This window comes from Myiozetetes cayanensis, unplaced genomic scaffold (genome assembly GCF_022539395.1).
Source record: "Myiozetetes cayanensis isolate MyiCay16 unplaced genomic scaffold, myiCay2020 scf2-11, whole genome shotgun sequence".
NCBI classification, from domain to species: domain Eukaryota; kingdom Metazoa; phylum Chordata; class Aves; order Passeriformes; family Tyrannidae; genus Myiozetetes; species Myiozetetes cayanensis.
In genome coordinates, this window is record NW_026087411.1 from 107,957,311 (window position 1) to 107,973,132 (window position 15,822).

General features: G+C 37.3%; 1 protein-coding gene across 3 annotated transcripts in view; it reads right to left on the bottom strand.

Annotated features, from left to right (window-relative positions):
* The window catches only part of ATAD2B (ATPase family AAA domain containing 2B), a 73,920-nt gene that overhangs the window by 15,688 nt on the left and 42,410 nt on the right, over positions 1-15,822 (bottom strand). For 2 of the 3 annotated variants that reach the window (XM_050316132.1, XM_050316134.1), the window contains 7 exons: positions 15,295-15,481; positions 14,430-14,615; positions 13,647-13,782; positions 13,139-13,335; positions 10,471-10,630; positions 7,396-7,518; positions 3,813-3,950 (listed from right to left, as the gene is read on the bottom strand). In XM_050316132.1, coding sequence (XP_050172089.1) covers positions 3,813-3,950; positions 7,396-7,518; positions 10,471-10,630; positions 13,139-13,335; positions 13,647-13,782; positions 14,430-14,615; positions 15,295-15,481 — 1,127 coding nt within the window. The remainder of the gene's footprint in view (positions 1-3,812; positions 3,951-7,395; positions 7,519-10,470; positions 10,631-13,138; positions 13,336-13,646; positions 13,783-14,429; positions 14,616-15,294; positions 15,482-15,822) is intronic. The other variant, XM_050316133.1, reaches the window with a different exon arrangement.

The window sequence follows — 15,822 nt, forward strand, 5'->3', positions numbered from 1 at the left end:
GAAAGACCGTAAACCAAAGGCCCTTTCTTTCTAAAAATCTTAAAAAAAAATACTGACAAAACAAACCCTTTCCATGATAAAGCAGAAACACATAGTTTAACATGACAGTAAAGATCCATTTGGGGGGGGAGAAACAAACTAAAAAAAAAAAACAAAACCCAACGTAAAACACACACAAAATATTATTTATTTAGGAACTACATTTTCTGCAACAGTTTTTTGAATCCTTGCTTGATCTCCCTGCAGTTATTTCTATAGAGATCACTAATCACTTAAAATATTGAGAAAAGTTAACAGTGTATTTACTTCATATTTCATAAAATGACTCTTATATAAAACTTGTATTTTAATACTTTGCATAGCACAAAGGATTTAAATTTTTTTTATTTGCTCCAAACACCATTTTCACAGCTATGCTATTTATCATATGGCATAAAAGACATCCTCCCTATGAAGAAAACATAAAATCTGCAGTCTATCACTACAATATATTATCATTAAATGCTGCAAAAAAAAGATAAGAATGCAAAGTCAAATCATCCCCATAGAGTTTATTTATATGTAACACTGAAGGAAGCAACTGCAAGACAGTAAAACAGTATGCAACATGCCCCATCTACTGGCAGAATGGAGCAGCTGGATGAAGTTTTACTATACAGTATCTCAACAATTAAAGAGATGCTGATGCTCTCTAGGCTAATATGTGTCTAAACCACTTAAATGAGCAGACACACCAAACTGTGTATTAGTGGTGGTTTCCTCTTCCACACAAAGACAAAACAGGACCCTTCTCATCAGTGCACAGCGACAAGAGGTAATGGGCACAGATCAAAATACAAGACACTCAAAATTAAGGAAAAGAAGTTACTGTGTGAGTTGCCAAGCAGTACAAGAGGTTCCCCAGGTATATCACAGTCTCCTTTCTTGGAGATGCTCAAAATGCAATTACACAAAGCCTTGAGCAACCAGCTCTGAGAGGAGTTAGACCAGATGATCTTCAGAGGTTCCTTACAGCCACAGCAACTCTGTGATTCTATGATCATAAAACTACTTATAATCAGACTTTTGACCTATGTCCCATTCTAAGTTCCCACCAGAACACTTGTACTTTTCTCAAAATACACTGTTGATATGGAAATATTTTAAATTATCTGTGGAAGAACTTGCCCAAATAGATGTGCAGCAACTTCTACTAATGCAATACATTTTAAACTCACCTATACTGTGATAAACAATCCACCACAGCTGTATCTTCAGTGAGGGAAATGGAAGTTGCAGATGAAATCTAATTCGGGAACATGAGGTATCACCATGCCTTCGAACAGAACAACTATTCTCTGCCACATTTGTGACAGCCCACCTTGGTCTAATCAAATCAACAAAATATCTAAAATATATTTGAAAAATTGTCACAAAATACTGGTAATAAAAAACGTCAAGTTTTATACAAAATACATAACCTCAGAAAACAAACCAACACATCCCAACTCTCATTCTCTACTGCACTAGCCCTGGAGAGGGCTTTAAATCTGGCAAGGTTGCTGCACTGCCTGCAGTTCGCTCTACTTTGAGAGAAGATACTTGACAACGATTTCTTTTAGAGTTCTCAAGTTTTTCATCTGAATTAAGCTTTTTGCAGCTGTTCTCCAAAATACTGTAAAACAAAAGCTTCTAAAAAATAACTTATCAGGAAAAAAATGTTACAATTGGTGAATTTTTTCTTTAGGATTTCTATGAGGAAAAAAATTAATTCAAGTTCAAACAGCAGAAAAAAATGAAAGATTTTCAGAATTAGTAATTGAAAAGTACAGGTTTTTTCCTGTGTATTTAAAATAAACAAATAATTTTCCTTGTTACTCTGCTTGTGCAATACATTATAGTCTTTGAAAAAAAATAAATCTTAGTTCTTGACTATAAAAAAAAGTTTCCACTCTACCTCTAAAATCATGTCTGTTCAGAAATCCCTTCTCTAAACTAGTTTCTTCCATTTATACAATCACAATCCACAATATCATTTGCTGCTATTTGAGCTCCCTACAATCTGCTCCGTTCTGCTCTCACCCTTCTCTAGCTCTGTCCTCCAAGCACCCTTTTAAGGTCATTTCTCTTCCTAATTTCTAGTTGCTGCTGAACTGACCACACCAATCTTTAAGTGTGCCCATGTACTACTCGAATCCCTTCTGCAGACTTCTGATTGCTCACCAATTCCTGGTTCTCTCTCTTGATTACCCGATGTATCACATCCCTCCTGGATGAGTCACCTTTCCCAGACTCAGCTTAAAAAGGGGTATTTTCATTTGATCACATTCCCAAACACCACTAAGCCTCAAATTTTCTTGCCTTCCAAGCTAAATCACCAAGATACTAACAGGATCAGTGACTTAACAGTAACTTTTTTATTTACAGAGACACTGGCAGTTTCCTACAGTGGATGGCTTGAGTTTTCAAACAACTGCCACTGCCTCCACAACAGGGAAGAGAGCGAGGAACGGGAGCTGCTTTGGATGCAAGTCACCAGCAACGGCTGCTCCCTCTCTTCCCAAGAGATGTCCAGCTTGGAGGTCTATAAACCCCACCATCTGCTGCACAGCCAGGAAAGCGCTCTGTAGATCAGCCAGAGTGAGAATCTCCATCTTGGATTTCATAGGAAATTAAAAAAAAAAAAAAATTTGGGAATCCCTTCCCTCCACTTCTGTTTTTGCATGAGCTGCCAAACGAATAAAGAACAGCTTGGATCCACATCATCAATTTATTATATAACAATTTATTCAAGCCATAATTCTGTACGATTGACTTCAATTCCTTTAACGAAAGAAATTACAGCTTCGGGAAATAAAACCTAAAACCATACACCTCTAATTAATTAAACCATTTGACATCAACACTATCATTCATACATAAACAATGTTCATCTCTGGGCAGTTATCACCATGCCTAGAAAACTATTTCTCATCAAGGAAAAGCACCACGAAGGAGAGGCCAACGAAAGATTTGTCTGCTTCAATCTTTCAGTTTTCCTACTAAGCAATAATTGATAATGCTACTAATAATATATTAATAATGGACCCCACATCTTCAGCAGGAACACCGTGCACAACTATCAGTATATACCTCATACTCACTTTCTCTTACAGTCTTTATTTTCCTTATTAAGGAAACAGCTGTTAGGTATTTACCTGTTCTAATCAACTTACCTCTTGAAAGTAATTAGCAGTGCCTCTGATTATCTACAGTTACACCTCACAATCCTAGAGATTTTGATCATTTACCTGGATTAATCCAACAGGCTCCAGTGAGCGTATCTCAACATCCTCCAGTAATGCTTACTAACTACTGAAAACCATTGCCATAAAGGAAAATAGTTAAATTTGCAATCTCTTTTCTAGCTTTCAGCATGATACTGAATGTATTGAAGTAGAAAGTGAGTATAGTGCGTGTGAGAGAGTATTAAGCAGTATGTAGGTATGTACCTGTGCATACACAGAGGGTAAAAAAACCTGAGCACTCATTAAACCAATAAAATTGATCTTCTCATTGGATGGGAGTTATCTTATACTGAAAATAGTATTTTACAAACAAAAATGCAAAATACTCATAACTGCCTTAGAAAAACGGTTATTCTTCATCACAAAAACAGAAATCCTGCTTCTTTACAACTTCTTGGGCAGAGATTTCACGTAGTCAGAAAAGGAACATGTGTTCCACGTGTTTTATGTGTAAAATTACTTCTGAAAATAATCAGTAAGCATATTTGAAAAGTTTGCCCTTGGAAGAACCTCTAATTTTGCACAATTATCCCCCAAAGTACTCACATGCACATTTAGTTGCAGAGTTGGGCCACACTGCCATCGTAGGTTTTTGTTTGTTCCGAAATGCCTCTTCAACTCGAGCTTCTGTTTTCCGTACAGTGGAACCATGAGGATTTATCTGTTCTGCTGGTACTGATAAGCCTGCATGCAAAAGATAACCATACCTATTTAAATAAAGCAAGCTGCATAAAACTACTGAATTTAAGAAGAAATTTGGAATACCATACTGCAGTATTAACACATCAATTAATATTTAGCTGGACATCCAAAGCAAAGATTAGAATCAAGAATATTTGGTTTCTACTTTCAAAATAACTTACTGGTTACATGGTCTTAAAACTGGTAGTTCTCATAGATTAGAAAAATATGACTGTTTCTCACATTTGGGTCCCTAAAGATTGCACTCCTCTATCCATATTTCCTCCACAAAGCAAATTCTTACTGACCGTTTCAATTTTTCCTGATTTTAAACAGATGATTTAAAACAAGTGGCAAGTCATAATAGCATTTTCTGCTACATGAGAGTATCTGAATAAGAACCTTGTATTGTCACTGTGATCTACATCACATAAAATGGATCCATTTCAGAGTCAACAGCTCTTAGATTAAGAAAATACAATTCTGCTTTTAACAAAAACTATGGTTTGCTTTCTGTAAGGTGGTTCATCTCATTGCTTTTACTGTTTCAGAGGGGTTTTATTTAAATTCTAAAAAGAAAAACTTTCATCTTGGTTAAGCACATTTTAAAGACACCAAGGAATCTCTGAAGTTTTGTATTTGTGAACTAGAATTTCCTATCCAACCACTAAAACGGTCTTTAAAATGTCCTACCATGTCTCCAATAGAAGCCAGAACCAAGTGATCAAGAGCTGACATCCATCAAAACTGATGGGTGCAGAAATTAAAAGATTCACAAAGAAACTCTCACCCCACAGTTAATAATTACAGAATAAATTTCTAGGTACCATTACAAATATTTTAAATTACATAACATATTTCATTACTCAAAACATCCAGCACTTCTACCTTTTTGTTTGCTGGTCTCAACAAGAAGGTCTGAGGAAGCCCTCAAGAACTTGGTATCTTTTCCTTCCTTCATAACCAGTTAATCTAACACAGCTTCTTCCATGCATTCCAAGTACTGCATCCTTGCTAACCCAGTGATCTTAGCCTGCCACATTCTACAGCTGGACCAGCTGCAGAGCTCATTTCTTCTTGAAACCACCACAACGTGGTCCAGAAGCACGAGCATCTTTCAAATGTCACTGTGACACTGTAATGACTTCCATGCCAATGTACTGAATCCACTCTGAAGCCTGCCCATTGCTGTCTGTGACCTGTTGTCCTTCACAAACAACTGGCACCCAAACCTGAAGGTCCACTAACCAGCATCTCACACCAAAAGTACCTGCTTTTTCCATTGCATGATGCCATCAGCCTTGATTATGACTGAAGAAACCCCTCTTCTTTCAACGGGGTTTTGACCCCAAAAACATATATATATATTACTTGGCCACTGCCACAGAAAGAAGAACAGCATTCCAGGTAGTTCTTGCAAACTTGCAAGAAAGAACTACAAGCCATAGAGTCACGCTCTAACAAAGAGCTCCTACAAACATTTACTTTAACCTCGGAAGCAATAACCTTTAACAATCACAGGGACTCTGATAATTAACTAAGCACAGCTCCCAGCATGACTCTATGGCCAGAATTGTGAACATTCTTATACTTCTAATAGAAAAGTACAGAGGAGAAATGAAGGCATTGTATTAGTTCTGTTTTACAAACACAGTGAATCACAATCGGTTCACTTATCCACATTCAAGACACACACTGGAGGCTTGCACAAAATTAGACAAAAACATGCATGACTGAATGGGAAAATAAAGGAACGGTATCCATTTTAACCTGAAGAAAAAGCCTACAGATACCTGCATAGTTCAAAGAAATTTATTAATAAAGCATCTTCAATCTACTGACAGAAGTACTTCAAGAACCAGGAGTTACAAGTTAAGACCAGCCAATTCAACCTAGAAATCAAATAATGCAGCCTTTTTTTTTTGCCAAAGCAGGAAACAACTTGCCAAGCTAAAGCTGGAATTATTGAAATCAATAATCCCTAACTCAGCATGAAATTTCGTTCTAATGTTATAGTTCAGTGATTTTCAACCTTTTTCAACTTTCAGAACTTAAAAAATTTTCCATGGAGGTAGAATCTTTTATATAAACACAGCACTGTTCCCACACTGAGAATATGTCTGGACTTTTGATTACTTTCTCTGGTCATTTCAGAAGCCATACACTGACTTGGAGGCCTATGGACTAGAAGTTGAAAACAACTGCAGTAATTTAGTAGGGGACTCTATTTCCTAATTCTGGGCTGTTACATTTTCAACCTCACGCTCCCTTCAATGTGGATGTAATAGCTGTTTCTTAATCCCAAAAAAATCAATATATTATCACCCAAAAATGCACTTCTGAACATGCCAGGGTGAATTGAAAATCCAGTGCTTTAAATGCCATTCTCCATTATCGTAATTATTACACTGTATTGCATGGCACTTTCAGAACAGAGCTCTGATTCCACCACATCTTCAGCTGGTACAGCAGTCCTAACATTTCTGCTCACCAGGTTCTGAAGTACCATCTGAGGCAGTGCAACCTTCTTTTGGAAAGGACAGTGCTTTATCAAAGCAGCTCATACGTTCGGAAAAAGTAGACAAGTTTCAAGCTCAGTCATCCTTTAACGTGCACCATCCAAATCTGACACACACTCTGTATTTCATCTTAAATTTAGTTTTTATATGGACATTTGAATATTCTCTTTTCCATCCCATATATCTACAGCAGCTTTTCTTGTTGTCCTTGATGTCCCTTGGCCAGGTTTAATTCTATCAGGCCTTTAGCTTTCCAAACCTGATCTCTGGCTGCCCAGACAGTTTCTCTGTATTCCTCCCAGGCTACCTTTCCCTGCTTCCATTCTCTGTAGGCCTCCCTTTTGTGTTTAAGTTTGTCCAGGATCTCCCGTTCATCCATGCAGGCCTCCTGATGTGCTTGCCTATCTTCCTCTTTGTTGGGACACATCACTCCTGACCTTGGAGGAGGTGATCCTTGAATATTCACCAGCTTTCTGGGGTTCCCCTTACCTCTAGAGCTGTATCTTACAGGACTCTATAAAGCAAATGCCAGAAGTAGCTGAAGTCTGCTCTCCTGAAGGCCAGGATAAGGATCCTTGCTGTGCACCCTCCTCACTGCCCTAAGGACCTCAAATCCCACTGCTTCATGGTCACTGCAGACCCAGCTGCTCCTGAGCTGCACATTCCCCACCAGCCCCTCCTTGCTGGTGAGAAGGAGGTCTGGACAGCACCTTTCCTTGCTGGCTCAGCTGTCACTTGGAGAAGGGAGTTATCCTCAACACATTTCAGGAACCTCCTGGATAACTTATGCCCTGCAGCGTTGTCCAGCATGTATCGGGGTGGTTGAAGTCCCCCACAGGATCCAGGGCTTGTGGATGTGAGGCCATTCCTGTCTGTCTACAGGGGGACTCCACAGGTTGTTGTGTTACAATAAATGAAGTTAAACATACCTCTTTTTCTTCTTGCTTCCTTGATTTCTTCACACATCTTATTAAATTCTGGATCCAGTTCAGCAGCAATGATGGCATGAGCAGTGTCCTTCAAAGTACATGCTCTATGTCTAATTATTTTATCTAGAAAACAGGACAGTACACTTGTTTTATCACAATTATGTGAATTCTTTATCATTTCTATGTTGTTCTGTGTTGTCTATTACAGCATTGACACAGACAGAAGTAGCACAGTGTAACGGAGAGTCCCAGAAGTAACAAGAGCCTTGTCCAGGAATTAATTTACTTGCTGGGGTCTAGGAACATTCATTCAGTTATACTGCCTGCAAAATCACACCAGACATCATCTGCATCTGTAAGGTAGATCTGGTTTACTTATGTTCCTTCCCTGCTGGTTTTTTATTTTAACTCGAAATTATTGCTTAATTATTATTTAGCAATTGCTAGAAAATTCAAAATTGTGCTAAACCAGATTACTTTATTCCTTATTTTAAATACATATTTCTCGCTTTAATCCATTAAGAAAAACTGGCAAGAAACAAGCCTTGAGGGTGCCACATTTTCAAGCCTATTTGAGGAACACGACAAATTGCCCATGCTGGAAGCATAAATGCAACTCACGAAAAAACAGACCAGTTTCCATACCTTTGAAACATACAAAAGAAATTATTCCACTGTTGACATTTGAAAAGTAATTGGAACTTAATAAGTAAGCCCATATGTGGAGAAAATTGACATCTAGAATGTTGCTTTTCAATGAAACCTACAACAGTCATTGTTTGCCTTTAGTACAAACATATTTAATTTGTCAATTCATCCACACTGGATTACTTTTTCCAGCTGATGGAGGTACTTCAAGAGCAAGCATCATTAACATCTAAACCATATTATTCAACCATCAGATTTAACGTTTTAATAATCTTTAAAGATGAAATTAAGAATATCAGTGGACATTTATTAAGTAAGGTTTGTAATTCTAGAAACAGCAAATTTTACAGCTGGAAAAAAAGCTGAGTGAAAAAGGCTATCACGTATCCAGCTCAAAACAGCTCAACATATGTTTTCTGGGGAAAAATACCTTCACATAAATCCACTGGAAGTTAGAAGTTTTTACTCATGTATTTGTGAAGCACTGTGTTTTATTATTACAAAAAAATATACTGTATTCTTTGCAGATGTAATTTTGAGGTATTAGACTTCAAAATTTTGGTCAGATAACAAAGGTTAAGATGCCCTTGCAAATAGGAAAGAGAGGAGAGAGAAAAAAAAATAAAAATTCAAATGAGGGTGTTTGAATGAGCCACTACTTTCCTCTAATCCTGTGATGAGCAAGACTTTCCTACAGACAGTGCTTCAAGAGGCAAATACTATTACGTCCAACATGAAATAGTTACGTTTCCATGCCTTTAAGAACATTTCCCAGTCAAACAATGGAGGGAAAAAAACCCTACCCCATTTCACTACAGAACCCATGTGAAATATTATAGCAAAGTACCAGCAAAAAAAACCCCAAAGAAGCCACTTTTGGAAATTCATACTGCACATAAAACCAGTCAGCCTGGTATTCCCACTGCTCTTCCAGCTTAACAACAGGACATGTCTGATTCTTCTGCAAATTCAAGCATGAAGCAGAGGGAAGTTTGTATGCCCAGCTCCAAAGAATGTGAACATTTACAGGTTAATACTCAGTTCATGCATGCATCTGAATGCATGGAATGCTTCCTCAGAATAGCCATGGTGTGCTGTTTCAGCAGTGTGTTCACACAACAGCTCAAGAAATCCTGCATGCCAGAAGAGCAATGCATCATACTGTTGTTAACAGCAGAGGACACAACTATTTTTCATTACCTCCAATCCAAAAATGAACCTAGAAAGAGCCAGATCAATTTCTCCCAGCTCAGTTCTGACAGCAAAGAAAATCAAAATATCCCTAAACAGGTGCTCTTCAGATACACTCAGAATCCCAAGTGCCCATCAAGGGCTTTCATTAGTTCACATCAATCGCACCTTAGAAGTCCTCAAAAGTGTGTTATCAAGAACACAAAAAACCTTTTTCTGTATATTATCAATACATTTTCTTAGTTGTAAAACAAAATGCATCATAAACTGAAGAAATAGTTGATCATCTACAGATATGAATCAGCACTGGTTTCAAAAGGCAGTGTGAAACAAGTCTAAGTGTTTGACCAGACTATACTGCATCTAGTTCACACAAGACACTTGCAAACACCTCATAAAATCGAAACTTTGAGAAGAAAAATGGTAAAACAATTTCACAAGATTTCATGAAAAACTTTTTAACACACTGGACTACACTTGTAGATGGACCCCGACCTCCAAATATCTCACATATTAAATACAACTACATTAAAAGAGTGGGGCTTGTTGATGTTGTTTTCTTGATGACACTTGAAGCTGCCAGCTGAAAGGCTTTCTTTTGGCAATGTGCACTGTAAGGCAGCCCTAGCAAAGAGCATACGAGACGTTCTTTCCTTAGTTTGAAGCGTGAACAGCTTTTACATGCGTTTCAGTCTACAAATTCCATTTTAATTGAAAGCATCCCATCACACTTTGTCAAGACAATACTGTCTAATCTCTCCTTATCAGCTGCAACTGACTTCCTTGCCTGGTGATTTATCCTGTTTTATTTCTATCCCCAAATACATAGACTTTAATTTCTGTGTATGAATTTCACGTTCTAAGCCAATATGGAAATACAGCAGGCCAGGCCACTGCCAGATTGTGTGCAGGATTCTCTGCAGAGCTCTCCAAATTACGGTGGGGTTTTGTTTCATACACAAAGTCTATTCACTGAAAAGGAGCTATCAAATTTGAAAAGGAACTACAAAACCTAATTTATTAGAAAACAACTCTGAATGCTGTAGTTCTCCTGCTCTTGTAACGCCCCCCAGTGCACTATATGCCTCAGAATGTTAAAAGCACAGACTCTTAAGACTTGCTTATCCTAATTATCACATAGCATGCAGTTTCTTTAAATGCCTGAATAGCAACCAAATACAGGATTAAATACTGAGCTTTCAGATTTAGGTAGGCCAAAACAAAGCAGGTTCTTACCTCCAGGGTCTTTGTCTGGATTGTACTCCAATGCATTACTGCAGATCAGGTCAATGTCTGTTAGAAAATCCTTGGCTGTTAAATAGTTGTGTTTATCAATTTTGGTTATTACTGTTGATAGGTCCATTGGCTCTTTGATAACTTCAAGGTAATCTGAAACCTACAAACAAACAGCATACAGAAATGACACAGGACCATATGCATTCCACTTGAACACTGAAAGTTTCACATCTTTTATCCTTGGATTCATTCCCCATGCATAGCTCTAGGACATTAACCAGACATTTTGATTTTTAAACAAATTTATGTTGAAAAGAGAAGTTGTATCAGACTAAAAATATAGGATTTCCAAAGCTACTTTTTCTTCAGTATGTCACCAACTTATTTCTCAAAATTAATTTAACAGTACTGTTGAGGCAACACATTTTAATGTAAATTTATTTTTTATTTTAGACTGATTTATTTATAGTTTTTTATAGTTTCATAACACTGTCTTGGACTAAAAGGGCAGAAACCATCACCCTTGATCAACTCGAAACACTAAGAAAAATTAGGGAAGCTCTTGTTTGTTCACCTTGTAGGTGAAGTTCTCAATTAACTGAACAGCCAAATTATCAGCTTTTAAATATCTTCTATTAAATGCTTTCTTCAATCACTCATTTAACAAAGAAAAGTCAGGTTTTACTGATTGCAGACATTAGACTGACTGTACAGAAGGACAATGTAAAGAAAAAGCCTTGTGTCACAGTTTACGATGAGCTTAGATCGTAACTGGAGATTCAGCAACCACCAGGGTACACTAAAAAGTGGTTAACATAATTAATGGTACCAGATGGGTCTCAAGCTTGATAGTCAAATGCATCAGCACAGCTGCTGTAACAAAGTTCACAAAAAAAAAAAACCTATGAATTTGTTATTTACTTCAAGGAAAAAAACCCTACACTTGAATGTTTCAGTGTGATTAATTAAAAACACTGGCAGTCTCTGAAACAGTACTGCATTTTTTCTTTTGAAAATCACCCACATATGATGGGCACTGCCAAAGCCCTGAAGAGTTAAACAGATATTCCTATCAAGCCACAACAGCTCCTAAGAATTTATTTTTTAATATAGTGACTGTAGACATACAACATAAACTAACATTATTGCATTACTGCAGTGGACAGCAATATGTCACCTAATTCCTTAAATACAGGCACTGAAATTTATTATGAAAAATTAAAATGGCAAAAATTCTCTTTTTGTCTCCCTGCATGGAAACATGATGGTAACTGGTTCAGGGATTGGAAAGCCAAGCCATAGACTTCCTTTTCTTTTAGCATCAGAAATTCTTCACTGGAAGCTGTAAATATTACTGTTGAATTAGACAGGAAAATCCTTGACTTATCACACAGCAGCATTCTCTGCAATGCAAGCAGCAGTGGAACAAACTTAACACGTTTCCTAAGGAAGTCAAGTAGCCAGGCGGATGTACAAAAGGAAAGGCTGGTCCTGTTCTTCAATGCACCAGGTGGGACGTAGAGGATTACATTTGATTTCTAGTGCTGTGATATATTAGCAAGGTTTCTGGCAAGGGTTTAAATAACAAATTCACATTTCGATTCTCTCCATCTACAAAATAAGGACATTTACTGGTTCTTTCTTTACGTGCTCTTATTCATCTAAGTTTATACCACAAATTCTCTGGGGAAAGAAAATACCTCTTTCCTACAACAATGGACCTCCCAAACAGTTCCATAAGAAAAATCAAAACAAATTACCGCTCAGACCATGCTCACATCATAAGTTGCCACATTAAACAGCTCTTGCCAGTCTTTGAAAAGCAGTCAGCTACCAAACACTATGGAAAGGTCAAATTAAGAGAGGACTGTACGGGTCCATAAAAGATACCTGTTTCACCTTGCAAGGAATTTACACTCCAAATCTGCCTTTTACAGTGCTGCATTTCTTATGTCCCATATTCATCTCTTAATGTCTTCCAAAAGAGAAGTTTCTCTCTTTAGAAGCAATTAGGGAATATTTTTTTCAGTTAGCAAGCCTGTGCAAAGCTTGCAGTGGGTCAGCATCTGATCTCAAAGTCAGAACAAACACAATCCTATTCATACAGCAGCACCTGAAAATAGATTTGCAGATCGAACTGTCTCATCAGTTAGGTGTGCACACTCCATAATCGACCAGTTAATGCCTTATAATGTGCTACCATCTGTGATTAATGGCAGCCACAGGCATTACTGCTGAAATTATTCAACAATACTATTAATGCTGAATACATTACAGAACACAGATCACTTTCCCAATATTATCATGTCTGTGATTACAATGCTGTAAAAGCTTTTATTAAAGAATTATATCTATGGTCTCAAATATTTCAGGAGCACTGGTAGGGATAGGAATGTTGGCATTTTAAAATGCTGGTTTCAGTTATAAAACTGACAGGAATGCACAAGGTTTTTCAATAGGTCACTGGCAACAGAACATACTCCAAATCCTCACATCACAATGACGAGGCTGTGACTATCTCACCAGCTAAAAAAATCAACAATTTCGATTGGAAAGATCATGGGTCAAACATCTATTTTTCTTTCTAACTTAACCGTTCCCTTTTTTTAATTTATATTCTTTTTCTAATAGCTTCAACTTCATTGTTTGCACATTACTGAAACAAGACCTCTTCAATATCCACCGGTTTGCTGAAGATGTTAAAGCGCTTGTCTGTGGCCAGCCTCTTGGTAACATCCCTGAGGAACAACCGCAGCTCTCGCAACGTGTTCTCCTCCTGGTCCTCCATCCGCTGCTTCTCTGCCTCCGACAGCTCCCGGGCAGGACACGGCAGGGCAAGAGGAAGGACTTCCAGAGCACGAAGAGCTAGGGAAAAAAACAAGAAGTCAGACAATGGAAATATTAACAACACAGTGGCTCTTGGGATTATGCCACTACAAATTCCACCATATATATTTAATCTGCCTCATGGATCCAACTATTACTGCATCTTTAACCCCACAGCTCTCCACCTTCCAAAACTGTTAACTGTAACTGTGAAATTTATTCTGGGCACTGATTAATACTGCCACATGTTAATTACACTGTCAATTACCAACACCTTTTTAAAAGGGAAAGCAACACAAAATAAAACATTCAGATCACATTATAATTGTTTTTACTGTAACTTAGTTTACCAGCCTGTTTCCTTCTTGGTGGGGGCATTGCTGCCTCATCAAGAATTAAGCCTTTGAAAAATCTCAATCTGTCTTCTTCACTTGGTCTTTGAATATAAAAAACCTCTTCATACTGGATTCTGAAAATACATTTCACCTGGAAAAAAAAAATTGGAAAATTGAGCCCCTACTCAAAAATATATGGTCAATGACCATATTAAAACACTAGTCACAAGCTTTCCAAAATCAGCCACAGGACAGAAGACAGTAAACTCTACCTACAGCTGTGTTTACAGTAAAGGTAAAACAATACTTGTAATTCTCACTGAATAGTAACTAAACTTGCAGCATCCCACAATCCTAACAATGGCCACCTCTGCAGTCAAAGGCAGAGAAAGGGCAGGAGGAGAAAAAAAAAAGTCAAAAAAAATGCTGAGGGAAAAAAAAAAAAAAAAAGGAACTTCCCTCCCTCATCCTGAGCCTCAGAAGACGTAAACTAAAGGTCAGGTGTTTAGATTAATCTGCATTTAATTATAATGGAGTAATTTACCAAAATAAACAACTGACAAAATGAAGAATTTTGCCTTCTCAGTAGAGTAGCATGGGGCTTATGAAAAATCAGTAATATGGACATACATCCCTCATTAAGGAAAACTGTAAACAGTCAATTAATACTACATTTTCAGTTTGACATATTTTAAATTAAGTTAGAAAACCGTTACAAAACAAAGTGGTTTTACATGATCAAAATATCCTGAAGAGCACAGAACTCCCTAACAATGCCTCCTTCCTCAATAAACTTACCTCTTCAGGCAATTCACTAAACATGGACTCAGAGGTAGACAGTAGAAATATAGGGGAGAAAGATGGTATATCTTGCAGCAGAGTTAGGAAAGTAGCTCTCACAGTTTCACTGACAGCTTCCCACCAATCACCAATATGAGGCATGTAAACTATACTTGGTACTGTTCTTCGAGCTTCACGAAAGATCTAATTAAAAGAAACAGTGATATTTAAACTAAGGAACTAATTGTTAGTATCAATTGTGAGTAATAAAACTTTTGGGGATTAGGAAATGACTCATGTTTGTGGTATTTTATAGACAAATGTTCCAGCAGAATAAAATTATCTAATGCTGAAGACTTTCTAAACAAGTGCTTGTGACTCTTGGCTGTAGCATTCAATTATCTTACATCAATGTGCCAGGGAGCACAGAGCAGCTACTTGTCATATAGGTTTTAACAGCTTGCTATAACTGAACAATCAAGATGAAGATTCAACTATTTTGAAATCCATGCAAAATCCACTGCCAACATGTTTTGAAGCCTGAAACATTTAAAACTAAGTAAGTGAACCTTTCTAGAACCACAGCGCACCAATTCATACACAAGTGAATAAAATGAACATCAGGCACCAAACACCAAGACTAAGATTACTTGGTATTAGGTATGTGATGTGGGGGCAGGTTAAAAATGTAATTACTCTCACTAGTCACTTGAGAGATTTCCATCACCCTCTAGAGACCTCTTTATTTTAAACATGAAAATAGAAGGAGTCTACAAAAATCGGGATTTGAGGTTACATTCCAGCTGGCTGACTTTACATTGGTTCAACTAATCTTTTCCAGAATTACATAATTGACTCATTACAAAAGAATCTGAAATGTCACCTGTGCACATGACTCTTCAGGTGTTTTGGCACTGACTGAATAAAGAGCTGGCAGGTCTAGCCTGTGTACAGAGAATTTTTCCAGAGTGTGCAATAATGCTGGAGCAAGGTGCGAAGTCTGACCCGAACCTCTTTCTCCAGAGAGCAGTAATCTCGGTCTGTAAGAGGTTGGCTGGTGATAAGCTGACCTGCAACAGAGTAACAATTACAACAAGTCAATTAACATGCCAATGTTATCAACTGATGGATACATATAATAAGATTATTTTAAAATCCAGAAGCCTTCCAGTGTTGGGTAACAGCTTCCTAAAACAGCCTATAAAGATTCAACTAACTTAACTATCCCTCAACACTACTTCAAGTCACAAGAACTCAGGTTTCATCTTACCTTTGGTTTCACAACCATTTAATTCAAACTCATCTGAACAAAGTTATGCATAATATTAAATTCATGACAATTTTCATTATAACTAATTTATTTAAAACTAATTCCTTGATCGTATAAAAAGATTTAATGGACTTACAGTAA